Source organism: Vombatus ursinus, unplaced genomic scaffold (genome assembly GCF_900497805.2).
Source record: "Vombatus ursinus unplaced genomic scaffold, bare-nosed wombat genome assembly UNPS02014847.1, whole genome shotgun sequence".
Lineage (NCBI taxonomy): Eukaryota > Metazoa > Chordata > Mammalia > Diprotodontia > Vombatidae > Vombatus > Vombatus ursinus.
In genome coordinates this window covers 13302478-13329317 of record NW_020954625.1, presented here as the reverse complement: position 1 = coordinate 13329317, position 26840 = coordinate 13302478, and the positions used below count along the sequence as shown (strand labels likewise).

General features: G+C 40.7%; 1 protein-coding gene across 1 annotated transcript in view; it reads right to left on the bottom strand.

Moving 5' to 3' along the window:
* TMEM26 (transmembrane protein 26) overlaps positions 1–15806 on the bottom strand; it is a 59372-nt gene extending 43566 nt beyond the window's left edge. Inside the window, exon 1 of the mRNA XM_027840663.1 lies at positions 15616–15806. Coding sequence (XP_027696464.1) covers positions 15616–15806 — 191 coding nt within the window. The remainder of the gene's footprint in view (positions 1–15615) is intronic.
* Between the last annotated feature and the right edge of the window lie 11034 nt (positions 15807–26840).

Genomic DNA, 26840 nt, shown 5'->3' with positions numbered 1-26840 from the left:
ATGAGGAAATGGAGGCAAACAGGGTTAAATGACTTGTCCAGGGACACATAACTAGTAAGTGTCTGAGGTCAAATTTGAACTCAAGACGCTAGGTCTTCCTGACTCCAAGGCCCACAGTATGCACTATGGCGCCCCCCGGCTCCCCGTCTTCCCTTTTACTCCTGCCCTATATTTCTGACTTACATTTTCTGAAATCAAATCGAACTCACTGATCTTTTAAAAATTCAGATGAACAGCTGCCTAGCCATGTGTTTCCCCATCATTTACATGTGACTTTTTTTAAACACTATAAGCCAGGGGTCCTGTTGACACGTCTTTCAATTACGGTCCATGAAAATGAAAGAACAATCACATAGTCAGGTGTATAATGGCCAGTTAAGTAAAGGTTTGGGGTGTGTGTGTGTGTGTGTGTGTGTGTGTATGTGTGTGTTTGTGTGTGTGTATGTGTGTGTTTGTGTGTGTTTACCAGGAGATCACTCTTAATACATACATTATGTAGTAGAAAGAATGTTGGATATAGAGACAGATGGACAGGATTTGTAGCCAGGCTCTGTCTCTTCCTAACTGTGTGACCTTGGACAAGTCATTGGACCATGGATCTAGACCTGACTGGGAGCTCAGAGACCACGGAGTCCAAGAAGAAAATGAGAACTACAGAGCCTCATGCTTCCTCTCTACAAAACAAGGTGTAGGTAGGGATGGCCTCCATGTTCTGCAAGGAGCCTTCCAGCCCTAGGTCCTATGATTGTAGGAAATATTATCCTTTAGAATAAGTGACCATCACTGGTATTTTAATCCCAATTCTAACCATCCGATTAAAATGGGAAAGCTGCCTAATATTCGTGTAATAAGGTATCCTGTCATAGTAGCTATATGACCTAACAGCAAACTATTTCTCAATTTATATTCAATAATTTAGCAATGCTTCCTTTATAAACTGAAATCTGTCTCTCTTGTTCAAAGACATTCTCTTCCTTATACCAACTGGACTTTGGCACAAGGGGCTGCCAATCTACACTTTCTCTCCACAGTGCCCCCTGTTGGTTATAAACTGAGGTGAAGGGAACATTTGGGAATTTGTCAATTTAGATTATGGCTATGCCCAAATGCAAAAAAATGTATTTATAACATGAAACAACATTTCAGTAAGTTGCAATCTAGCCAACATGAATCCCATGACACTTAGTAAACTGTTTCTGAGGCATATGTTACCTTAACGCTTCTCGCCACAAGGTAAGTATTTGTAGAATGTGTTTAGGAATTTTTAGCTCCTATAGACACATTATTTCTTTTTTTTTCATTAAAAATTTTTCTATTCTAAGCTTAGAAACCATCAACAAAACATTCACATAAACTACAAAGGATCATACATAAAATGTGAAACTCCAAATGATTTACATTTGCTTTATTTTTTTAAATTTTTACTTGCTTTTTTAAAAAAGTGATTTTTAAAGTGATTATTAAAATGATTTTTAAAATTGACTATTTCTTTCCCTGTCATCTCTGGCTTTTTTTTCTTCTCTCTGTGTATATGTGTATGTCTATGAGTGTATATTTTTCCCCTCAGAAGTACCTTGACGTCATGGTTAGAAGAAGCGCCTTGCAAATCACGAAGACCCAAATTCAAGCCTCACCTCTGAGGCATGGCAGCTGGATGGTGGCTGAATGTGGCTGGGCCAGACAAAGCTCTCAGTCTCCCCAGGCAATTCTCTTAAGCCTCTAAGTTGTAGGAAAGGGGCAGATCTGCACCGGGGGAGGGAGTTTCCTATGCCACTGAAACGTATGGATCTGGGCAAGGTAAGTCATTCCAGTGTTTTTACTACCGTTGTTGATGTTGTTGAAGACAGGAAGATGTAGCTTCACATGGTGCCTCTGCCACTAAATGCCTTCAAGAAAGGCATTTAACCATAATATAACATGCTCCCAAATAATCCTCTAGATCAGAAGCCATTAGCCTTTTGGGGGGTCTTGGGACTCTTTGACAGCTTTACAAAGCACTTCTGAAATGTTATAAAACACAAAATAAAATACACAGGAATACAAAGGAAACCAATTGAGAGTTATTTATCTATCTGCACACACAAGTATATGTACATATATGGGTGCATATGTATACATACGACATATGTGTATACACATACATGTATGTGTAAGTTCCTGGGTCCCAGGTTAGGAACTCCCACTCAGGGATTGTTCTACTAGCTATCATAGACCAGCTGCAATCCGCATTGGTGGATGGAGTTCATCACACTATGAAAATAACAGATCTTTGTGTAATGATGATTGTAATCAATGTGTCTATTGTTTTGATTTTGCTCTTGTCACTGCATCGCTTCAGATGAGTCTTCCCATGTTTCTTTGTATTTGTCATTTCTGACAATATTGTCTTTCACGTCCCAGGGACCTTGTGCCACACATCTAGGACTGGCACCACAAAACAACAATGGACTTTTAATTTCAACCGTATTTCTGCCATACTTCGTAATTATTGAGTTTTCTTCACCACGACCTGGAAATTAGTGACAGTTCTCCCCATTTTTATTGGTCACCAAGAAAAGAAGCTAGGAAATGAATCTTTCTTTAGCCTAAGTGAAGTTTCTAATACTTTCTCTGCCCCTCTTTTGTTTCTGATGATTTGTACAATAGCTGGGCTCTTTGTCTCTGTATGTTGGCATGAAGACCAACATGCTAATTATGGGCAGAAATCTTAGAGGTCTAGTAAAACCACATCATTTTACTAATGAGGAAGCTGGTATATAGGTTTTGTGACGAGCTGAGTATACCATAGTAGAGTGACTAGAAGAAGAAGGACCATTTGTAATGCTATGACAATAGACTAGGCATGAGCTAATGGGGGCCAATCGATTATGACATGGAGAAATGCTAAGTAAAATGCCTATACAATTCCTGCATTTTACCATGATTTCTCAAGAATTTGGGGACATAAATATTCAACTGCAAGGTATATTTGATTAGAGAGTCTATGTACACTAATAAGTGTGCAATAGCCATCTGGATGAGCAGTTCTTGCAATTAATTTTTCTTCCAAAGGTTATAGAAAATACCATGTACATAGACTAAGCATTAACAAAGGCAGCATATGAACCCCAAGGCTTTTACTTGTGAGTTCTGCTAGATATTCGGGTCATGCGGAAAACTGTCCAATTCATATTCCTAGCCTCAGTCTTTCTCCTGGAATCCAGATCGGCATTTCCAACTACCTGTTAGAAATCTATCACATCCATCACATGGATCTTCTCCTGGCGCTTCAAATGTAGCATGTCAGAAACCCAACCCGTCACTTCTCTGCTACACCTTAGCTCTTCCTGACATCCCCTTTTCTTTTTTTTTCTTTTTTTGATGAGACAATCAGGATTAAGTGACTTGCCCAAGGTCACATAGCCAGTAAGTATCAAGTGTCTTCCAATATTTGTCCAGGGTCGGTGCTCTATACACCGCCCCACCTAGCTGCCCCTAACATTACTTTAAAAAAAATATGAACTACAAAATCATCAACAGACATAAACATCTCTATATACAAAGCCAGGAAAAGAGAATTTGTATATGAAATAGTGACTCTATTACATAGATAATCTTAACAGACACTACATTTTACTTGAGAATGTCAACGGTGTCCTGACTGTATGTGTCTTTTTGCAATTCCTTCTGTTCCCCTCTATATATTTTGATACTTAATTAATGCTTTTCTTTATTTTTTCTTTATTATTATTATTATTATTATTATCTCCTTCACTCTTTCCCCAGAACTATTGCCCCAAATAAATAAGAACTCTTCCTTTAAAAAATATACATAATCAAGCAAACCAAATTTGTGTTGTATTGGACTTGTCTAAAAATGTATGCCTCATTCTGCACCCGTAGTGCACCACCTCTCCATTAAAAGGGAAGAGGCATGTTTTTTTATCAGTCTTCCATGATCATCTCTATTTCCTGTTTGATCATCAAGTATTCCTCTATCCATAGTTCTAAAAATTAGTTTCTTCTTCATTGCTCTAATTTTTTTTTATATCACCCTTTACTCATTTGGAACTTATCTTGGTAAATAGAGTGAAATGTTGATAATACCTAGTTTCTGACAGATTGCTTTCCAATCATCCTACCAATGTTTGTCCAGGAGTGAGGTCTTACCCCAAGCAATCCAAGGTCTTTGGGTTTATTGAAGACTAAGCTACCAGTTTCATTTACTTTTGTATGTTGGGTTTTATTCTACTGATTGACTTCTCTAATTCTCAACTGGTACCAAACTTCTGATAATTACTGCTTCGTAACGTAGTATAGTAGTTACATTTAACAATTCCAGTGACAAGCTACATATTCTGCAAGGAACCAAAGGAAAGATTTTTGAATGTAAAGGAAAAGAAAATGGGGGAGGGGGGATAAGACTATTCTGCATTCACTAGAAACCACAGAAGGAAAGGGGATAATGTGTTCCAAAGAGCTAAGGGGCTCAAGATGCAACCCAAGGTGAGATAAGGTGTAAATCTATGTCTAACCATTAATGAAAAATGATGGATATTCAAGAAAAAAGAATTTCCAAAGAATGAACTGGACCTGATGAATTATTTTTTTGCTTTAAAAATACCTCAATCAACTGATGCACACGAAAAGTAAACAAATACTGTAATAAGGACAACAGCAACAAAATAACAGAGTGATTGTTAATAGATTTCTTTCTAAATGCACACAAGAAGAAAAGAGTGAAAGCAGAAGTCAAATAGAAGTGATGGTAGAGTAACAGTCCTGAAATATCATGGACTAAACTTCACAACACCTGAGACAGATGAATCAATGCATTTTGTGGGACTAAATTACAGAATGAGAGGAAATACAAAATGGGAGAGAGGAGGAAAATGATGGAGAGGAATAAGCAATGTATCCTAATCAAGTCAAAGGCTCATAATGAAGGGAAAATAATTCTTGTAGTCTCTCAGGAAGAAGAGAGCCTAAAGGAGTATAGACAAGAAGACAAATGTAGAAACTGAAACAGGGATAAAGAAATGGGGAAATCTTCTTTAAATGGTGTTGGCGGTACCACAGATGTATGCTCCCATGGGAGAAGAAAGGTATTCTATAAAGGGGTTTGAAGACTTGCAATAGGTATAATCTGCAGCTATTCAGGGCTTTAAAAAAAACACTTGTCTTGCCTCAGAAGATGAATCAGAGCTCCTGGGGAAAATGAGACTGAAAAGAGTGGGAAGGCATGGGCCTATGGAAGAGGTTTCAAGGAAAATGGAGGGAAATGACTATGGGGAAGACAAGAGTTAATAATGAGCTTCCATTAAAGGGAAATCCCCTCAGCCTCCTAAGGCAATCAGTCAATAAGCATTTATTAAGTGCTTACTGTATGCAAGCACTGTGCTAAGTGCAGCCCATTCCACTTTTGAACAGCTCTAATTTTTAGGAATTTGTTCCTGATATCTACCTCTTGATTCTGCCCTCTGGGTTAAAGAAGCACTAATCCACTCCCTCTTCCTTGCAACAATCCTTCAAATTTTGAAGCGGCCATCAGGCCCCTCCATAAAAGTCACTAATCAGTCATTCAATAAACATTTACTAAGGGTCTACTATGTACCCTCAGACACTGTGCTATGTGCCGTGGATACAAAGAAAGGTTAAAGACAGTCTCTAGTCTCAAGAAGCTAATAATCTAGTGGCAGAGACAAAATGCAAATAGCTTTGTGCACAGTAAACAGGAAATAACAGAGGAAAGACATTAGGATTAAGAGGGATGGGGATTTTAGCTGAGACTTGAAGGAAGCCAGAGATGCCGAGAGGTTCCATATTCCTTGACTTTTAGCAGAGGAAACTGTATTTTGCATTCTGTAACTGAAAATAAATATCATGAACTAAAGTTCCCTCTCTTTTTCACTTTCTTCCTTCACATCCTGTTTTCCTATAATGAGGTCAAGCCTTTTTCCCCATCATGCAGCATGTTAGTGTGCCAGATCCGTGAACTTCTGCAATCGCTCATAGCTACCCGCCCTCTCTCCAAGTCTCGTGTACACCCCTCCCTCTTCAACTCCAACTCTCAGAATCCTTATCTTTCTTCAAGGCTTAGCTCAGATGCCATCCCCCCTCCTCCAGGAAGCCTTCTTTGTCGCCACTGCTCTCTCATTTCATAATTACCTAGCTTTACTTGTTACCTATTTACATGCTGTATCCTCTCCATAAAATGCAAATTCCTTGAGGTCCAGAAATATACGGGTGCATGTATGGGTGTATATGTGTAGATACATATACATGTATACATGCATGCATGTATACATACATGTGTACCTGTTGTTCAGTCTTTCCAGTCATGTCTGACTCTTTGTGACCCTCTCTGAGGTTTTCTTGGCAACGATACTGGGACAACTGGTTTGCCAATTGCTTCTGCAGCTCATTTTATAGATGAGGAAACTGAGGCAAACAGGGTGAAGTGATTTGCTCTGGGTCACACAGCTAGTAAGTGTCTGAGGCTAGATTTAAAGACGAATCTTCCAAGCCCAGTGCCCTATCCACTGCACCACCTGGCTGATACACACACACACACACACACATGTATTTGTATTACAGATGAGGAATATGTATACATGTATACACTCATACATGTATATATCATATATATGTATATCCTCATCTGCAAAATGAGTTGGAGAGGCAAACAGCAAACCACTCCAGTATCTTTGCTAAGAAAACCCCAAATGGGGTCATGAAGAGTCGGACTTGATTGGCATGACTGAATAATAACATACATAGATAGATATAGATAGTAGGTGGGTAGGTAGGTAGGTAGATATACATATGTGTATGTATACACACACATATATTTCAATCTTGAGCACCTAGCATCATGTTTTTCCTACCTAAAGTAGGTGCTTTAAAGATCTTCATTGAATTGAATTGAATTGTGTGAACTGTTTTCATTTCTTTCCTATGTCCCTAGAATCTAGGCTAGCCCCTGATACTAGGTCACTTGTGGAAAGAACACTGACACCCCTCCTTCACTGAATATGAGTCAGCTTGGTAGGCTGGAGGAGAGCAGGTCAGGAGAGCAAAAATTAAATGAAAAATTCAGGCTATGTCCAACGTGTTGCACTTTTCCTCAAAAAAATTCATGATGCCTACCCAGAGGGTTGTTTTGTTCAGCAGACAAACAAGAGAGGAGAGAAATAGAGACAGAAGAGAGGAGGGAGTAGGTGGGAGGAAGGGAGAGAGAGAGAGAGAGAGAGAGAGAGAGAGAGAGGGAGAGAGAAATATGAGATGAGGTGAGGTGTGAGAACAGGGTGGGTCTGGCTGTAATTTCACGCTTTCCATGGTTTTAAGGTTCTGAAAGTTCTGGGGTGTGAAGAAGGCTCCAGGGCCTCCAGTTCTGTCCTCTTGCCAGTAAAGTCAGGTTAGATTATTGCATCTCCTTCATTCCCACATACTTTCAAGAGAACATGCTTCAGACTTGTCAAAATCTTGGTAATTTTTCTATCCCCCGAGGAATATTTTACCACTGTTGGCTGTGAAACAACTGAAATATTGTCTTCTATTTGACTTTACTCAAATGGTATGTCACAGATCCATTGGATTTTTGCCCAGAGAAGAGAAAGGAAAAACAAGAAAAATATGGTAGGGAGATACAAACTTCCAGCTCATAAATATGAGGGCCCATGAACAAAACTGCAGGAGCAAAAGTAACATTCCCTTGAATAAATGAGCTTAGCCAGGTAAGGCATCAACTCATAATCTATCTATCTTATAGGATCCCAGTGTGTTAAATCTCCACCATCTGGCAAGTAAGTGGGGTTGATGTAATACGGCCTGTCTCTGGCCAGCTGAGCTCAGCATCTTTAGTTCCATCTTTTCTTTCCAAAGAAAAGTGGGAGGAACTTTTCTTGGATGACTAGAATATATTTGGTGAGTTTCAAGGGATTTCAGTAACACTTTCCTCTCCTCATATATTTGCTTGGTCTAGGAGCAGGGGTTAGCAGTAACACAACAGAATTCCTTTTGTCTTCATCAAAAACTGAGCATTCCAGAGGAGTCAAATCAAGCTAAGAAGCACTTATTTAATGCTTACTATGTGGAGAAAGCCAATGGACTCTTAGGTCAAGGGAAGAGGATTTTTTTTTAATTTTCCTTCAAGCATATGTAACTGAAAAAGGCTATTTTTTACACAGATTTAGTACAATTTAGATCTATCTTGTAAAAGTTGGCAAATGAAGATAGAATATGGAAAGTGATAAATATTATTGTTAAGAGTATAAAGATGTTAAATCATTTTAATTTTGTAGTTCATCAAAATTCTTTTCTTTGAAGGTTGATCAACAAATTTTTAACCTTGAAAAATTAAGTCACATTTTTATATCTGGTCATAGGAATTAGTAATTCTTGTTATCTCCCTCCTTATTTTGGCATCATATTTCACAGGATCATAGTTGTAGCAATGTAGAAACCTCAGAGATCACCTCATTGAAACTTTTCATTTTAGAGATGAGAATACTGAAAGTGAAGGAGGTCAAGTGACTTTCCTAACATCACTAAGGTAGCAAATGTCAGAGGCAGATTCAAACCCAGGTCCCCTGAATTCAAATTCTAGTCTTGCCAGTGTATCATATTGCCTCACTCTGAGACAACTATGATATTTATTCTCTTCGGTTTATATGTGGCTTTCATTAATTTAGATTTTTTAAAGAACAGTAGCAAAACATCTTTTTATAAGCCACAAGTAGAAGGGCCACATTTATTTTACTGGGACAAATTCCTTACTTGTAGATCAATACTTAGAATCGCTGACTCTTCAAATATAAGAGTTGGAATGGATATTGGTGGTCAACTAGTCCAACTGATACAACAAAGGTATCTCCCCATAATCAGTGCAACAGGTGGTCCTCTGGCATCTAATTAAAGATGTCATGAGGCAGTCTTGAGGCAGTTCATTCCACTGTGGTACAACTTAAATCATTAGAACGTTTTCCTGACATCAAACCTACTTTTTGGCAGCTTCTGTCTGCTATTCCTGGTTCTACCCTCTGGGTTCAAATTTCTATTGTTTCCTTTCAATCGTCTCCAACTCTTTGGGACCCTATGGGGTTTTCTTGGCAAAGATACTGAGGTGGTTTGCATTTCCTTTTCCAGCTCATTTTACAGATGGGGAAACTGAAGCAAACAAAGTGAAGTGACTTGCTCAGGGTCACATAGCTAGGAAGTGTCTGAGGCTGGATTTGAACTCAGGTTTTCTTGACTCCAAGCCCAATGCTTATTCTATTTGAACTCAGGGGTAACTAAGTGGATTGGTGGATAGAGCAGTGGACCTGGACTCAGGAAGACCTGAGTTCAAATCTGACCTCAGACACTACCTAGCTGTGTGATCCTGGGCAAGTCACTTCACCCTGTTTGCCTCAGTTTCCCCATCTGTAAAATGAGCTGGAAAAGAAAATGGCAAACCACCTCAGTATCTTTGCCAAGAAAACCCCATAGAGTCACAAAGAGTCGGAGACAACTGAAAGCAACTGAATAACAACAACAATAAATCAATCTTCCACAAGACAGCCCTTCAAATACTTGAAGAAAGCCATCATGACCCTCCTGAATCATCTTTTCTCTAGATTAAATATAGCACTCCCTTCAACCAATGCTCACATGCATGGACTCAAGTCCCTTCTCCATCCTGGCTACTTTGGGCCACTCTCCAATTTATCAATGGCCTTCCCAAACTGTGGAACCCAGAACAGAACCCAAGACTCTAGATAAGGTCTCATGAGGGCAGAGTATGATGGGGTTTTCACCTCCCTATTTCAGGCCCTCCTAATGTAGTCCAAGATCTCATGAATTATGCTGTCCACTGTATTACACCACTGACTCACATTGACCTTGCAGCCCACTAAAACCCCCAGATCCTTTTGTTTTTCCTACAACTGCTATCTCCATGCCTCCTCCATATTATACTTGTCAAGTAGGGGTTTTTTGTAGCCAAGTGCAAGACTTCATATTTATCTCTAGTGAATTTCATCTTAATAGATTCAGCTCATTACTTGAACCTGTCAAGACTGTTTTAGATGATGACACTGTCATGTCCCATGTTAGCTAACCTTCCGAACTTTGTGTCATCTCTAGATTTGATAAGCACCCTATCTATACCTTTATCCAAGTCACTGATCAAAAAAAAATAATGTTAAAAAAAGCATGAGACTATATAATAACAGATCCTTGGAGAAATTCAGACCTCTGGGCATGTTGACATGGAATCATTAACAACTAGCATTTCTGGAATACATCAGATTGGACCCTCATCTCATCAATCTTTCACCATCTTCATCATACAAACCATATGAGATATTTTATGAAGAGTTTTGCTGAAATCTAGATAAACTTTATCCACAGGAGTCCCATCACTTGGTACATTAGTAATCCTGACAAAAAACGGAAATGAGTTTAGTCTGGAATGGCCTGTTCTTAATAAAGAGGGAGGTGATATTCTCACTGTCCTCTACCCTTATAAGACATCAACTCTTTAATGATTCATTCTAGAATTTTCTCAGTGATCAAAACCAAAGTCACTGGTTTGCAGACTTTTTTCTATCCTCTTCTTTTCTTTTTCTTTGAAAATTGGTACATTTGTCCTTCTAGAATCTGGGATTTCACAAATGTGGACAATTCCTTCAATGGCCCAAATCTCAACCCTTCTAGAGAGTCAAGGAGCATTTACACTAAGCCCTAGGGATACAAAGAAAGGCCAAAGCATTGCCTCTAGACCAGGGCCTCATCCATTTTGTGTTATGTCTCCTTTGGCTGTCTAGTGAAGTCTATGGACCTCTTCTAAGGATAATGTTTTTAAATACACAAAAAAAAATACAGAAGGCTACAAAAGAAACCAATTATATTGAAATAACTATGAAAATATTTTAGTTATCAAAATATTATATAATAATATATCTAATGGCAGGTCAAATAACTACAGTAATTTCAAAGTAGTAAATGAGCAGAAATGATATTTTGAGAAAGCTGCAACAAATGTAATATAATGTGAAAATATCTGTGATTTCTATTGGTAAAAAAAAAAAAGTCCCAGGTACTGCTTATAATGGGGGCAAATGCTAAATTTCAGTTAGGAGTTAGGGAAAACAAAGATGTAATTTTTTCCCATGATAATTCACGGTCTTCCTGAAATACATCCATGGATCCCTTGGAGTTCTCTGAAATCCAGGTTCAGAACCCATGTTCTAGGGGCAGCGAGGTGGCACAGTGGTTAGAGCACCATCCTTGAAGTCAGGAGGACCTGAGTTCAAATTCGGCCTCAAACCAAACACTTGACATTTCTAGTTGTGTGACCCTGGGCAAATCGCTTAACTCCAATTGCCTAAAAAACAAAAAAACAAAACAAAACAAACAAAAAAAGAAACCCCATGTTCTAGACTTTAGCACATAATCTCCATGGACTGCTGTGCCACCAAATTTCACCACCTGCTTGCTGGCTGTCCTTCCACTCAGAAGCCTATAGAAAATGAGTGAGGTGGGTCCCTAGACAGCAGACAAACAGTCCATCATAGGACACATAACTGAAGCCTGTCCAGTTTACTAGGAACAAGTACTCTGCTGGCACAGTCTTCCAAAAACCCAGAATTGCTTCCAAACCATTAGAAAGCACTGAAGTAGGACATGAATGGGCTTATGTAATATAAAAGAAGCAAAATAAATGCAACAAACTAATTAAAATAACCTCAGATATGGCTTTTGTCTAATGCTTTTCCATATTTCTGCATGCAGCATGTCCTCATACGTGCTTCCCTCTCCCTCCCCCCCCATGATTTTTAGTAAGCACTTAGCAGAGTGTGAGACAAAATTTCAGTTTACAAAGGACTGATTTTGCAGACTCAGTTGTACTTAGCAAAATGAGTAGAACTAGGAAACACTAAAAAGGCCGTTTTAAAAATATTTGTAAAATGTCCTTCGTAAGTCTGAAGGCCATAGTATATGGCACCAGAACAATGTAATGTAAACAAAAAAATATCTTGAAAGGTGGCTGAACTCAGATGAATTGAAATGACCAATCTTGATCCCAGAGAAAAGATAGTGAAACCCATTCTTCTTGGGGGAAGGGAATGGAAGCAAAATATTGGGCATTCCATTCTGTCATCTTACAGATAAGCAACTGAGGGTAGGGAAGTTGTGTCTTGACCAATGTCACGTAGCAAGATGGGAAGTGATAGAGCTGGGATCTACAGCTAAGTCCTTTGACTCTAAATGCCATCCTTGTCCCACTGACATTCACTTTTTTGTTTGTTTGTTTGTTTTTAAAAGGGAAGGAGTTCTATGTGTTTCTGTGCAGGCTGGGGGAGGTTAGTGTTGTATTAGTTAGAAATAACCAAGGATTAGAAAAGAAATAACCAAGGATTAAAAAAGAAAATATATCAATAAAACCATCAACTTTTAAGAAAGACTTTAAAAGAATCTTAATGCCTGCATATCTATGCTAGCTCAATCAATCTGTTTTGCTTGGTCACTCTGAATGATTAGACTGGACACTCTCCAGGACAAGAAAATTATATTCTTTATTTCTGCAATATAAAACCCTACTATATAAACCTTTCCACTCAAGTAAAAGTGACTAGTTTCATTTTCTGACTTTATTCCAGTTTATGATTGTTGGTGTCTCCAGGAGGTTTCTCTGCTTGCTTCAAAGGACAGTGTATTCAACTGATGTAAAAAGAAAAAAAAATGAGTAGATGTTAAAACTGAAAGTAAAGAGGGCTCACTCACATTGATACGTGACGGATGGAGACAAATGCAAGCTTCCCCCAAGAGCACCCTGGACTCTAGCCAACAACTTGGTCACCACTTTTACCTCCCACAATTGGCTTCTCAGTTGACTATGAATGGGGACGTCAGCCAGAACCAGCTATTAATGTTGACAAGTTAGATGGAAGAAGTTCTACTGAACCACAGCTTTTGGATATAAATGAGATAAGAACCCAGCAACCTAGATCAGAGATTTAGAAGGGACCTCAGACATCAACTAGTCCAAAACCAAAATTTTTACAGAAGGGGAAACTGAGGCCCAGAAAGTTATAGCAACTTGCCCGTGGTCACCTTAGTAGTAAGTAGTATCAATTAACATTCAAGTTCTCTCTGAAACAACCAGCAAGTTGTTTAGAAGGTGCTTTTCACCTCTACCAAAATCAACTGGTTATTGTCAGTAGGTCAGCTCTACTCTGTACATGCTTCTGCTAAAGATTTAATTCTCTTACTGCTGGAAATACTTCTCTGCTTTTAATCAAGGACTTTGTAAAAACAAAATCAATGTTATATGACCTAGGCAAGAAGAGAAAACACACACACACACACACACACACACACACACACACGCACGCACACACACTAGCCCATTCCTTTTCATTTGTTTCTTTAACCCTAAAACTCGTTTATGCAGCTAATTACTTTTCTCTTTGAGGATTCCGAACACGAGTTCTAATAGGCTTTGTGTTGTAGTGGGAAGCTTGGGTTTGGAATCAGAAGATCTGCATTCAACTGTCAGCTCTGCAGCTTAGTACCTGTGTGACTTGGGGAAAATCACTTAACCTCTCATCTATAAAATGAGGCAGGTGGATTAGATGGCTCTAAGAACTGGCAGATTCAGTCCTAAATCTCTGATATGAGAGGATTCTCATAAGGCCCTTCACTGTTGGAGGTCCCAGTTTCCTCACTGATAAAATGAGAAGGCTCAACTAAATGAACTCTCTGACCCCCCTGAGGTCTATGCCTATGACATTTCAGCTAGGGCAGACCAAAATGTAACACCATACTGGCATTAGAAAGGAAGTTCTGATCACCACAGTATTAAGTCAAGTTTAAATCTTGAAAATGGCCTGGGATGGCACCTTGTTGTCAAAAATAAGACCACAGAAAGAAATGATAGACTCCAAGTTGGCAGGGACTTGGAGATTATCAAGTCCAGCACCCTTATTTACCCATGAGGGAAAAAGAGGCTCAGACAAGCCCAGTGACCTATTCAAAGAGGCACAGCTAGCACGGGGCAGAAATAGAATTCAAACCCAGGTCCTGTAATTCCAAATCCAGGCCACTACCCACTTTCCACTATGCCACACCTGCCATCCCAATGAACCAAATAAATACATTCACCAATCATTCTCTTCTAATCTCTTTCTGTCATGTGCATTGGCTTTTAAATGTTTACTTTTTTTATTTCAAAATGTAAAAGCCAGAACTCTGGGAATTCCCTGAGAGTCCATCCATGGCTTCTGCATTTTGAAATTTTTAAAAAAGTAAATATTTAAAAGCCAATCCACATGACAGAAACAGGGCTATGACTATATGATTTTTCTAGTTTAAAAATATAAATAAAAATCATCGGAAATGGTAGGCAATTTAAGACCCTGAAAAAGTTTGGGATTAAAATAGATGAGGGGTAGGGGGCATGTAAACAGCTGAAGAACTCGCTCTTAGCTCATTCACTCCCATTCAAGCATTTTGGTCAAGTTGGAAGGAGCAGAATATATGGCAGGATGGAGCCTTAATGGTAGGAAAGGAGACCCCAGCTTACCAGGGAGGATAGTAAAGCATAGAGAACCTAAGATACTCTGCTATGACTAACTGGGGAGAAGCCAAGTAAAATTCCCGAGCAATCTCCAAAGGGACCGGATGCCTAGTCCCCAGAGAGCGTCACAGGGAAGCCAGGGATGGCCAGTGCCCAGCAGAGGAATCTGCTTCTGCCCTGACTCGACTTTCTAACCCTTGCTACTTCCTCAAAGCACATGCTTTCCTTTTGCGGTTTCCTGAAACTAGGCTGGTATGCAAGAATTCAAGGGAGAAGGAAGAAGGGATTCAAGAGAGAGCTGGTGGAAAAAGAAAAAGAAAAAAAGAGATAGCTTGTGAAAAAGACAAAAAAAGACTGAGAAAGTGAGAAGCAGAAAGAAGGGTAGGAGGAAAAGAAAAAAGAGAGGAGAGGGGAAAGAGAAAAGAGGGAAGAAAGGAGAGAGAAAGGAAGAAGAGAGTAGAGAGGAAAAAGGAGAAAGAAAAAGAAGGAAAGGAAAGGGGAGGAGAGTGGCGGAGGGAGAAAGGAAGAAAGGAAAGAAATGAATGACAGAAAGGAGAGAGAAAAGAGGGAAGAAAAAAATGGGGAGAGGCAAGAGAGGGAGAAGGAGGGAGAGAGAGAGAGAGAGAGAGAGAGAGAGACAGAGAGAGACAGAGAGAGAGACAGAGAGACAGAGAGACAGAGAGACAGAGAGAGAGAGCCCTAAACTTAGAAAACAAGAACACACAACCCCTCCTCTTCTTGCAGCGGGGACAGAACAAGACCCTTTCCCCGCAGCAGGGTCACTGCTCCCCTCTGGCCTCCTGGGAGCATTCGCAAGCCTGAGTCCGGGAGCTCCGTCCTGCGCCCCTGAGTCCCCAGCGGCGATGCGGGAGTGACGTGGGGGAGCCAGGGATGCGCGGCACGGGCAATGGCTCAGCCGCGTCTCTGCGCCCCTTTGCCTTCTCAGGCTGGCCGCGGAGGCTCCCATCCCAGGGGGGCGGGCTGGTCCGGGAGGCCCCGGGGGGACGGCCGTTGCGGGGGCAGTGGGAGCTGCGGAGGACATCGAGGGGCGCAGCGGCGCGGCGGGGACTCACCCGGGGTAGCCTCGGCCTCGGCGCCTCTTCAGCGTGAGCGCCGTCTCCAGGACGAGCGGGAGATGCAGCAATGCCAAGAGCCAGAAACGGGGCTCGGTCTTCACCTCGGTCACCCGCCAGACGCCCACCAGCGAGTGAAGCGCCAAGAGCAGCCGCGTGGCCAAAGCACCGAGCAGCACCAGCGGCTCCATGGCCCCGCAGCCGGCCAGCCGGCCGCCGACGGACGCGCTCTGCGCCCAGGGACACAGGGCTGGGCAGCCCGATGGCGCAGCCGCCGAGGGCTTCCTCGGGGGCAGTCCGGGAGCTGGAGACGGAGCGGCCCCCTTCCACGCCGCAGCCGCCTCCGCCACCCCCGACGGCCCGTTATAAGGCCGGGGCGCCAGGCTCGCCCCTCCCCCCAAACTTCCTGACAACTCTTTGGGAGCCAGCGAAACACTTGCGGGCGCGCACACACTCAGACACATGCACACTCAGAGATACGCACGCACACATATGCACAAACGGGACAATCCGGATGGAGCCTTTCCAGAGCGCGCGGGAGGAGTGTTGGCTCGCCCAGCTCCTGTACCCGGCCCGGGAGCCCGGGGGAGCCCGGGGGAGGCCGGAGCAGGGCGCCAAATGCTGCTGCTGCTGCTGCTGCAGCTGCTGGCGGCTCCCTCACCTCCTCCGGGGAGCCAGCCTGACGAGCGGAGCGCAGCGGGGACCTCTAACACTGCTGACGCTTCCCCTCTAATTCACACTGGCGCTCACACCTCCAACACTCACGGGCATACATCCGGGGACATCCTGCACCATCTGGGACAGGGAATGGAGGGCCAGGCAGAGAGAGAGGAGGTCTTTCAGTCCCCTGGGCTCTGGTTTGCTTCAAGTTCTTCTGCCCTAGCTCAGACTCCAAAAACACAAAACTTCCCTTGGGGCGTGACAAGTTGTCCGGAGAGGAGTTTCACTGCCCCCCAAGTTACAGCTCTGAGATCTCATGGGGAGCTATTTTCCGCATAATTTCTCAATTACATGGGGTATAGGGAAAGTGACACCGGAAGTGGAACTTCAAAACTACCGCTACATCCAATCAATCACCAATCATTGATTAAGGACTTTCACATCTGTTCCAGGCTCTGTGCAAGGGGCTGGTCATAGAAAGATAAAAGTGAAACAGCTGCAACAACTGGGGGATGAGGTTAGGGCAAGAAATGCTGCTCAAAACTGTGTAGCAATATCAGCACCTTGAGGGTGAGGGCTTCCCTTATATCCCATGTGCCTAGTACACAGTGTCTGTCACACAATAGGTGCTTCGCAAATGAATGACAAATGCATGATCGTGTTCAGATTCAGTTAACCTGTCTGGCCTCAGCTTCCTCTTCTGTAAAATGAGAGAATCAGACTAGCTGGCATGCAAGGTGCCTTCCAACTCTTTATCCATGATTTAGGATCTTCTGTGTCCATCACTTTGCTCACCTATAAAACACCTGAGTTGGGTTAGATGTTCTCCAAGGTGCTATGAAAGCTTTCAAAGACCTTCACTCCATTGCAGCAGTATCTTTGTATATCTTTGAAACAAAGTGGCGTGATGAGAATGAAGAAAACAACGCAAAGATAACAGATGCTTAAGCCTACAACCTTCCAAGATCTCTTCAGATGGTAAGAGACAAAACGAAAAGAGTGGTTTGGGATCTTTCCCCAAAAACCCGAGAGTTCCTTCTGCCAAAGAATTTCACTCTGCAGTCCAGGGAAACAAATCATGACAAAGAAGTTCACTTTCAGGTTTGTCTGTTTGTTTGTTTGTTTTTTTCCAATCCTGTCCTAAAGCCTCCAGTAATACTGCAGAAACTTTAAGTCTCTAACTGGTAACTCATTTTTTTTTTTTGCTCAGCTTCTCAAGAAGCCTCAGAGGGGCAGTGCCCAGCTCTGCTGTTAAGGACTTCTAACGGCCTTCAACTGAGTCTCTTTCCAGAGGAGCAGTAACCAGGTCTTTCCTAATGTGTGGTTGAAAAGTGAGTGAAGTGTTGGTGAGTGAAGTGAGCAGAACCAGGAGAAGATAGTACACAGTAACAGCCATGTTGTGCAATGACTATATTGATAGACTTAGCTCTTCTCAGCAGTGCAAGGATCTAAGATAATTCCAAAAGACGCATGATGGAAAATGCTATCCACATCCAGAGAAAGAACTATGGAGTCTGAATGCAGATCAAAGCATACTATTTGCTCTTTTTTTAAAAATCCTCTTTTGTTTTGTTTCTTCTTTCTTGTGGTTCCTCCAATTGGTTCTAATTCTTTACAACATTACTAATGTGAAACTATTTAATAGGAATGTATATGTAGAGCCTATATCTGATTGTATACCATCTTGGGGAGGGAGGAGGAGAGAGAGGGGGAGAAAATTTAAAACTCAAAAGCTTATGGAATTGAATGTTCAAAACCAAAACTAAATAAATTAATTAAAAAAGAAAAGTGAAGCATCACTGAAAAAAAGAAGCTACATTCAGTTTGGAAAAGGGGAAAAATCATTTTATCTACTACAGTTATATTTTTGACAGGGTAAGCTTTGCCCTTTGAGTGAGCTTTGGAAAGGGCTGGCTGAGAATCAAAGTGGGGACAGAGATAGAGAAAAAAAATTTTTTTTAATCTGAGACTGTGAATGCATCAGTGCAGGGAACTCCTGGTATGTAAACTTCCATCACCAATGCAGATCAACATCTACTCTTAGAGTTAGAGTTGCCTAGGTCATTGAGAGGTATGGTGACTTGCACATGGTCCCACAGCATGGATGGATTAGAGGTGTGACTTGAACCCAGGTCCCTAAGACCCCAAAGCCAACCTTCTAGTTTGAAAAGCAAAAGACAAAGTTATACTTGTTATTTGGTATCATGCATTTTTTTTATTAATTTATTTATTTTTAGTTTTCAACATTCGCTTCCATAAGCTTTTGAGTTTTAAATTTTCTCTTTCCATCTCCCTTCCTCCCTCTCCAAGATGGTGTACAATCAGATAGAGGCTCTACATATACATTCCTATTAAACATAGTTTCACATTAGTCATGTTGTAAGAAAGAATTAGAACCAATAGGAGGAACCACAAGAAAGAAGAAACAAAACAAAACAGGATTTAAAAAAATAAAAAGAGCAAACAGTATGCTTTGATCTGCATTTGGATATCCATAGTTTTTTCTCTGGATGTGGATAGCATTTGCATCATGAGTCTTTTGGAGATGTCTGAGATCCTTGCATTACTGAGAAGAGCTAAGTCTATAAACATAAGTCATCACACAATGTGGCTGTTACTATGAACGATGTTCTCCTGGTTCTGCTCACTTCACTCATCATCAGTCCATACAAGTCTTTCCAGGTTTTTTCTGAAGTCGGCCTGCTCACCATTTCTTCTAGCACAATAGTATTCCATTGCATTCATATACCACAACTTGTTCAACCATTCCCCAATTGATAAGCATCCTCTCAATTTCCAATTCTTTGCCACCACAGAAAGAGCTGCTATCAATATTTTTGTACACGTGAGTCCTTTTCCCATTTTTATGATCTCTTTGGGATATAGCCCAGGGAGTGGCATTGCTGAGACAAGGGTATGCACATTTTTATAGTCCTTTGCGCATAGTTCCAAGTTGCTCTCCAAGATGGTTGGATCAGTTCACAACTCCACCAACGATACATTAGCATTCCAATTTTCCAACATCTTCTCCAACATTTATCACTTTCCTGTTTTGTCACGTTAGCCAATCTGACAGGTGTGATGTAGTACCTCAGAGTTGTTTTGATTTGTACTGGTATCATGCAGTTTTAGCATGGGCTACTAGGTGATTCAGTGGATAGATCACTGGGCCTATAGTCAGGAAGACCTGAGTCCAAATCTGGCCTCAGCTACTCACACTCAGCTGTGTGACCCCTGACTTGTTCACATAAGCAAGTCACTTTACCCTATTTACCTCAGTTTCCTCATCTGTAAAATGAGTTGGAGAAGGAATATTCTAGTATCTCTGCCAAGAAAACTCCAAATGAGGTCCAAAAATTATAAACAGGTTTTGACAGACCCTATCCCTCAGGGCTCTTTTTCCAACTCCCATTCCAATTAGTACATCAGGTTCCTGGCTGGTGAATAACTACTACTCCTTAATAGTTCTGGAGCGATCCCAAGGATTGATGGGACTTCTCCTACCTGTTGTTCACAAGCCCCCACCAGTGTGCTTCTCAGTGATTATAAACCAGACTTTAATGGCTTTTAGGAAAGATATTTACTTGCTACAGAAACAACTCCCTCCCCCCATTCCAACCCCCAAATCAGGGACATACCCTCCTCTTGCATACACAAGGACCATGGGGAGTTTGGCCTTAAATTTCTTGTACAGTTACATTGAAACACACATGAAGGGAGCCATTGTGGCAGAAGAGCAGGTAATCCACAGCTCCTGGTTACTGGGAGCCCTTTTGTATTCCTTCATAGAGGCCTCGTGAAATTCTTCTAAAGTATAGCTCTCTGCTTGCCTTTCTAGGGCCCATACCTGCCATGAAAGGTCTCACTCTATGAAGTGCCATTATCTATCGACAGACACTTCTGTTTTCAGCCTCTGTCCCTCTGGTCACCACTGTTATTCTTTCTAGTCTCTGGTGGGACCTCTGATGACTTTGCTGAAGGTTCCAAAATCACATAGTCTCTCCTCCTTCCAAGGAATCCTCTCTCAGGGCTTGGCTGGATCTCCTCCAACAGTAGACCAGCTTGCCATGCATAAATAGACACAGAGGTGTGTCTGATTCCTTCAACCAATCATAATATTTCTTATGCACCATCATCTGTCTTTATTTAGTGATCAAAACATTTATTCCTTTCCATTTGATTTAAGACATGCTTCCACTTTGTTTATATTCTTGATTGACTGATTCAATTCAGCTGTCTAGGTCTTCTAATTACCAGACCCATCCACCCCTCCCCCTGCCCCCCCCCAAAAAGACTCACTCATTCAACCCAACCACCGAAAATCAAACTGAATTTCATCAAACCCAACTGACAGCTTGCATCTATCCATACTCTTAGTCCCCCTAAGTTCCCTCAAGAATCAGTTGAAGAAGCTCAGTCTACTTGATTTTTTTGATTATTCAAGCTGCTCATGCCTCTGCCCCATCACTATGTATCTATTTTGTATTGATTTTAATATTGCAACATATGCATATTTGGTCTCCTCTGATCAAATGTAAGTACCTTGAGGGCAGAGGTGGTTTGATTTTTTCCTTGGAATTCCCAACATCTGGAATAGAGTCTTGTGTAATATAAGCACTTAATAAATGATTGTTGATTGATTGATGTTATTGACCCCACATTGGGAAAATAAAGAAGGAAGGAAAGAAGCCTTTACTTAGCACCTACTATGTGCCAGGCACTGTACCAAGGACTTTACAAATATTACTTCATTTGATGACAACTCTAGGAGTTAGGGGCTATTATGATGTTCTTCATTTTACAGTTAAGTAAACCAAGACTGACAGAGGTTAAGTGACTTGATCAGGGTCACAAAGCTAGTAAGTGTCTAAGGCCAGAGTTGAATTCAAATCTTCCTGACTACAGGTCCAGCACTCTATCCACTGTACCCTCTCATAGCTTCTAGAAGCCATTTACCATTTAATTGTAACTCCCAACTTCATAACCCTTCAAGATTTGTGGAAGATTTGTCTCACAACCATCTTGTGAGGTGAATGATAAACATATTGTTCTGCCCATTCTGTAGATGAAGAAATTGAGGTTAAAGTGACTCAACCATGCTTGGTAGTATGGGGCAGTGAAAAGAACATTAATTAGATTTAGAGCCAGAGGCTGCAGGGTCAACTCTTGGCTCTGCCCTAGACAAGTTGCTTCCTCTTTCAGAGACTCGGTTTCCTCATCTATAACATGATGGGATTGGACTGGATGACCTTTGGATGACCTAGCAGGGTTAGTTTTGTGATCCTTTAAGGTACCTGAAGTGGATAGAATCTGAACCCAGGTCTTCTGAAGTTCAGCACCTTTTCTGCCTCCAATAGTGATGATAAAAATCTAATAATGTGAATAATATTTGATAATGAAAGCCCTAGAAATAAGACTGTGCCTATAGGAAAGCCTCCTAATGCTAATTTTATAAATGTTCCCTTTACATAATTCAGATATGGCAACCATCCCTGCCAGCTAGTGTCCTATATCTCTCCTCTCCCTTGTGGCTGGACTCCTTGAGAAAATCTATAGTTGGTGCCTTCACTTCCTCTCCTTTCCCTCTCTTCTAAACCCTCTGCTATCTGGCTACCACCTTCATCATTCAATTGAAATCATTCTCTAAGTTACCAAAGATCTCTTAATTGCCAAATCCAATGACCTTTTCTTGATCTTCATGTGTCTTGATCTCTCTGCCACCTTCAGCATTATCAATCACCCTCCTCCAGAATACTCTATCTTCTCCAGGTTTTTGTGACAATGTTCTCTCCTGTTTCTCTTCCTACTTGTCTAATCATTCTTTCTCTGTCTTATTTTCTATACCTTCATTCAAGGAGGCCCACTAAGGTGTTCTCCAAAAATCTGTCCTGTGATTCTTGACTTCTCTTTTCCTTCCATACCAGCAGATCTTAACCTAGGGTCTGAAAACACATTTTTAAAATGTATTTTGATAACCCTATTTTGATGTAATTTCTTTTCTTTGTAACTCTATGAGTTTTATTTTATGCATTTAAAAACCTGACTCTGAGAAGGCATCCATAGACTTCACCAGATTGCCCAAGGTTAGGAATCCCTTCTGCAGTCTACCTATCTCTCTCAATAATTGCCTCAACTCTCATGAGTTAAATTCTCATTTCCGTGCAGAAGGACCCAGATCTATACACCAGCCCTATTCTTTTTGCTTGAGCTCCAGGCTTGTAACACCATTTGTCTTTTGGACATCTGAATTTGAATGTCGTGGAGGCACTCAAACTCAACATATATAAAACACAATTCATTTGTTTCCCTCCCAAAATCATCCCTCATCCCAACTTGCCTCTTACTGCCCAGGATACCTCCACTCTCCCAGTCACTCAGGCTTAGAACTCCCCTATCATTTGTGGCTGCTCATTTTTACTCACCCCACACACCCAGTCTGATGGCAAATCTTGTCTGTTCTACCACCACAACATCTCTTTTCGAAGTCCCTTCCTCTGACCTAACACAGCCACCAGGCCCTCATCACTTTATGCCTGTCATACTAGCCTGCTGATTGAGTTCCCTATCTTAAGTCTCTCCCCTCTGGAATCCAGCCTTCCCGTAGCACCAGTCCATTTCCTAAAGCACAAGTCTGACTGTGTCACTCCCCTACTTAATAAAAGCCTTAGATTCCCTATTACCTCCAAGATCAATTCCTTTGTTGGGCATTTAAAGCTCTTCAAAAGTTGACCCCTTCCTACCTTTTTAGTCTTCTTACACCATAATACCCTCTATGTACTTAACTCTAAGATCTAATGACAATGGCCTCCAATGTTCCTTGCATAAGACAACTCATTTGCCAATTCTGTGCAATTTCACAGGCTGTTACTCATGCCTGGAATTATCTTCCTTCTCATTTCCTCCTTCCGACTTTCCTGGCTTCCTTCAAGACAGCACAAATCTTCTCTTCTACAGGAGGTCTGTCCCCATCTCACCCACTGCTAATGCCTTCCCTCTGAGATTAATTTACACTTATACTGTATATATCTTTATGTATGTGTTGCAGTTTAATTTGACTCTTCATCACCCCATTTGGGGTGTTCTCGGCAGAAATACTGGAGAGGCTTGTCATTGCCTTCTCCAGCTCATTTTACACATGAGGAAACTGAGGTAAACAGGGTGAAGTGACTTACTCAGGGTCACACACTTACTAGGTCTGAGGCAGGATTTGAACTCAGGGATATGAGTCTTCCTGACTTCAGGCCCAGCACTGTATACTCTGCAATGCCACCTAGCTGCCTGCATCTTTATGTACATAGTGTTTGAGGTTATTTCCCCCGTGAGAATTTGAGCTCCTTCAATTCAGGGATCATTTCCACCCCCTTTCTTTGTATTCCCAGCACTTAGCAGAGTCCATGTACATATTGCTCAATCAGTGATTGTTAACTGACTAAGGATACATGCAGAAAGAGGAACATCTCAGTGTTGCCTTTTCCAGTAGAGAAGTGATCAAAGTATATGGACAAACAAACAGTTCTCAAAGGAAGAGTTGTAATCTACCAACAATCAGATGTTCCCAAATCAACGTAGGTAAGTGAAATGCAAATAAATGTTTATTGGGAAACCTCGCAAATTAGTAAAGATAGAAAGAGTCAATGCTGGAGGGACTGTGGAAAGACAGGCTCCCGAATGCACTCTTGGTGGAACTATAAGTTGGTTCAACCATTCTGGAAAACAATTTAGAATTTTGAGAAGAGAATGAACACAGTATTCATAAAATCTTATTCAGAGACCCCCACAGACAGATATGCTGCAAGGAGGTTAAGTGTAGAAAAAAAAAAGGTTCAATATATGCCAAAATAATCACAGTAGCACTTCCTGTAGTTGGAAATAAGTGGAAAAAAATAGATATCTATTAATTAAGGAATAGCCAAATAAACTGTGGCATATAAATGGATGGAATAGATTAAATAAGCATTTATTAAGTGCTTACTATGTGCCAGATAATGTGCTAAGCACTTTACAAATATTACTTCATTTGATCCTAACAACAACCTTCCAAGGTAGGTGCTACTATTATCCCTATTTTACAGTTGAGAAAACTAAGACAGACAGAAGTTAAATGATTTGCCCAGGGTCACCCAGCTAGAAAGTGTTTGAGATCGAATATGAACTCAGGTCTTCCTGACTCCAGACTAACATTTCATCCATTGCAATGCCATCTAGCTGAATGTGATGAAATATTGTTGTGATTTTAAAAAATGATGAATGGGAAGAATATAGAGGAAAAGGGAAAGATACATAAGCTGATACAGAATAACTGTAAGCAGAGGCAGGAAAGCAATGTATATAATGACTACAATAATGTAAATAGAAACAACTAAAACAACAACCAGCTGAATGTTGTGTGATCATAATGTTGGTCTGTCCCTAAGAAAAGGTAAGAAAATTTATTCCTTCACTCTTTTTTTTTTTACAAGGACGGGGAACCATGGATTTGGAATAATACACATAATATTAGGCTTAATTAATGGGTGGCTGGTTTTGCTGAACTTTTTTTTCCCCTTTTTAAAAGTGTATTATATGGAATGGCTGTTTAGATAAGGAAAAAGGTGTGGATTTTTTAAAAATAAAAGTGATATAAAAGCAAAATGTATTGATAAAATAACAAAAATTATAGTAAAACAATGCAAATAATTTAATACAATATATTATACTATAACATAACAATATAAAATAATATAACATGGTATGATATACTACAGTATGACTTGATGCTATATAATGTAATATAATAATACAAAATGAGATGACATGAGATGAGATAATGAGATGACATGAGATGAGACGATGAGATAAAATGATCTTCTCAGCATTAATGACACTTGTTCTTGCAGAGATGGCTTCCTTTCATGTGAATCCTGCCCTGGCTGTGCAAGAAGGAGAAAGGATTGTGCTCAAATCCTTGGAAGCCTCTTCTAATCCAGACAAGTGCAGCTGCCTCAGTTGCACAAGACACTCAAGTGTCTAGTCTTGGTGAGATCATTTGCAAAAGGGCTTGTTGGGGCTTTCCACTTTCTTTTTTATTGTTCATTTAATGCTTTTTTTATATTTTTTAATTTTCATCCCCTTCATTTCTAAATGCATCCCTCCCCTATCCCTATCCAACAAGTCATTCTTTGTACCACAGAGAGAGAGAGAGAGAGAGAGAGAGAGAGAGAGAGAGAGAGAGAGAGCCACTTCAGTAAAACTGACCAGCATATCAGCCATGTCTGACAGTTTATGCAATGTTCCATACCCATTGTCCCCCACCTCTGCAAAGAAGAATCCTTTCACCTTTACTCTGCAATTATAAAAATCTAGTTCTAGCACTTATTTCTTCCTTAGATTAGATGCTAGAGGAGAAGGCTGGACTTGGTTTGATGGGATTAAGAGGAAAATGGGGAGAGTGCAGAGTGGGGGAAAAGAATATTTAACAAAAGGAAGGAAAAAGACTGAATAAGAGGTTTCTCCATGGTACCAAACTTCTTGCCTCACCATTTCATCCTTGAGTCCATTCTGTGGAAGGTGCTGGGATTTTATGGTCATATGATGCATTTGAGAGGTAGAGATTCTGGTTCTGAGACTGGGCCTAATGGACGTTCTAAGATTATTAATGAAATGAAATTCATCTGGAAACCAAGTAGATTCCCATTCAACGGAAAATGACAAAACTAATTGGGGTATATAAATGTAATGGCATATTTCCTTACTATAAGAAGCAATAAATGTGAAAAATTCAGAGAACCACAGGAAGATTTATATCAACAGATACAGAGGGAAATAAGCAAAATCAGGAAAATTATATTTATAATTATATCCATGTAATTGGAAACAACAATGATGGCAACAATTAAAACCCTTAACAACTTTAATTACAATGACTAAAGTTGTTTCCAGAGAATAAATATGAAAATGTAATTCTTTGTAGAGGTGTGGTACATAAGTGTGGAAGACTGCATATCCTATCATATGAAAAAATGTACCAGTGAATTTGGCTGATTTTTTTTTCTGCTTTTTTTCTTGGTTATAAGGAGTGGTTCTCTAAATAGGGGAGGGAGGGACCTATCTGGTAATGGAAGTGATATAAAATGAAAAAACATTTTAAATAAAATTTTCAGATTCAGATATTGGGTTCTCTTTCTTCTTTCTAAACTTGGGTGTGTTGTGGCTTTCTCTGAGTAGAGGAGAGATGTACAAGGGCATACTCACTCCTCAGAGACAGCTAACCTCTGCAAATCTGAACCCCTTCAAGAAAGGAATAATAGAAAGAGCCTGGGATTTAGAGGTAGAGACACTGGCTTTGACTCCTCCCCTTGTCACATAACTAGTCTCCCCATTTTACTTGGCTCCCTCTTTTTCCACATTAGAAGAATGTAAGTACTTTGAGGGCAGTAACTATTTCACATTGTCTTTGTATCTGAGCCTTCCACAAAGCTGCTCTTCATGTATGTTGAACTGGATTCAGTGCGGACTGAACAAAATGAAGGAGAAAAAAGGGCAATGCATCATTCTGCCTCCAAAAAGGTCAAGACAGATGTGAATGG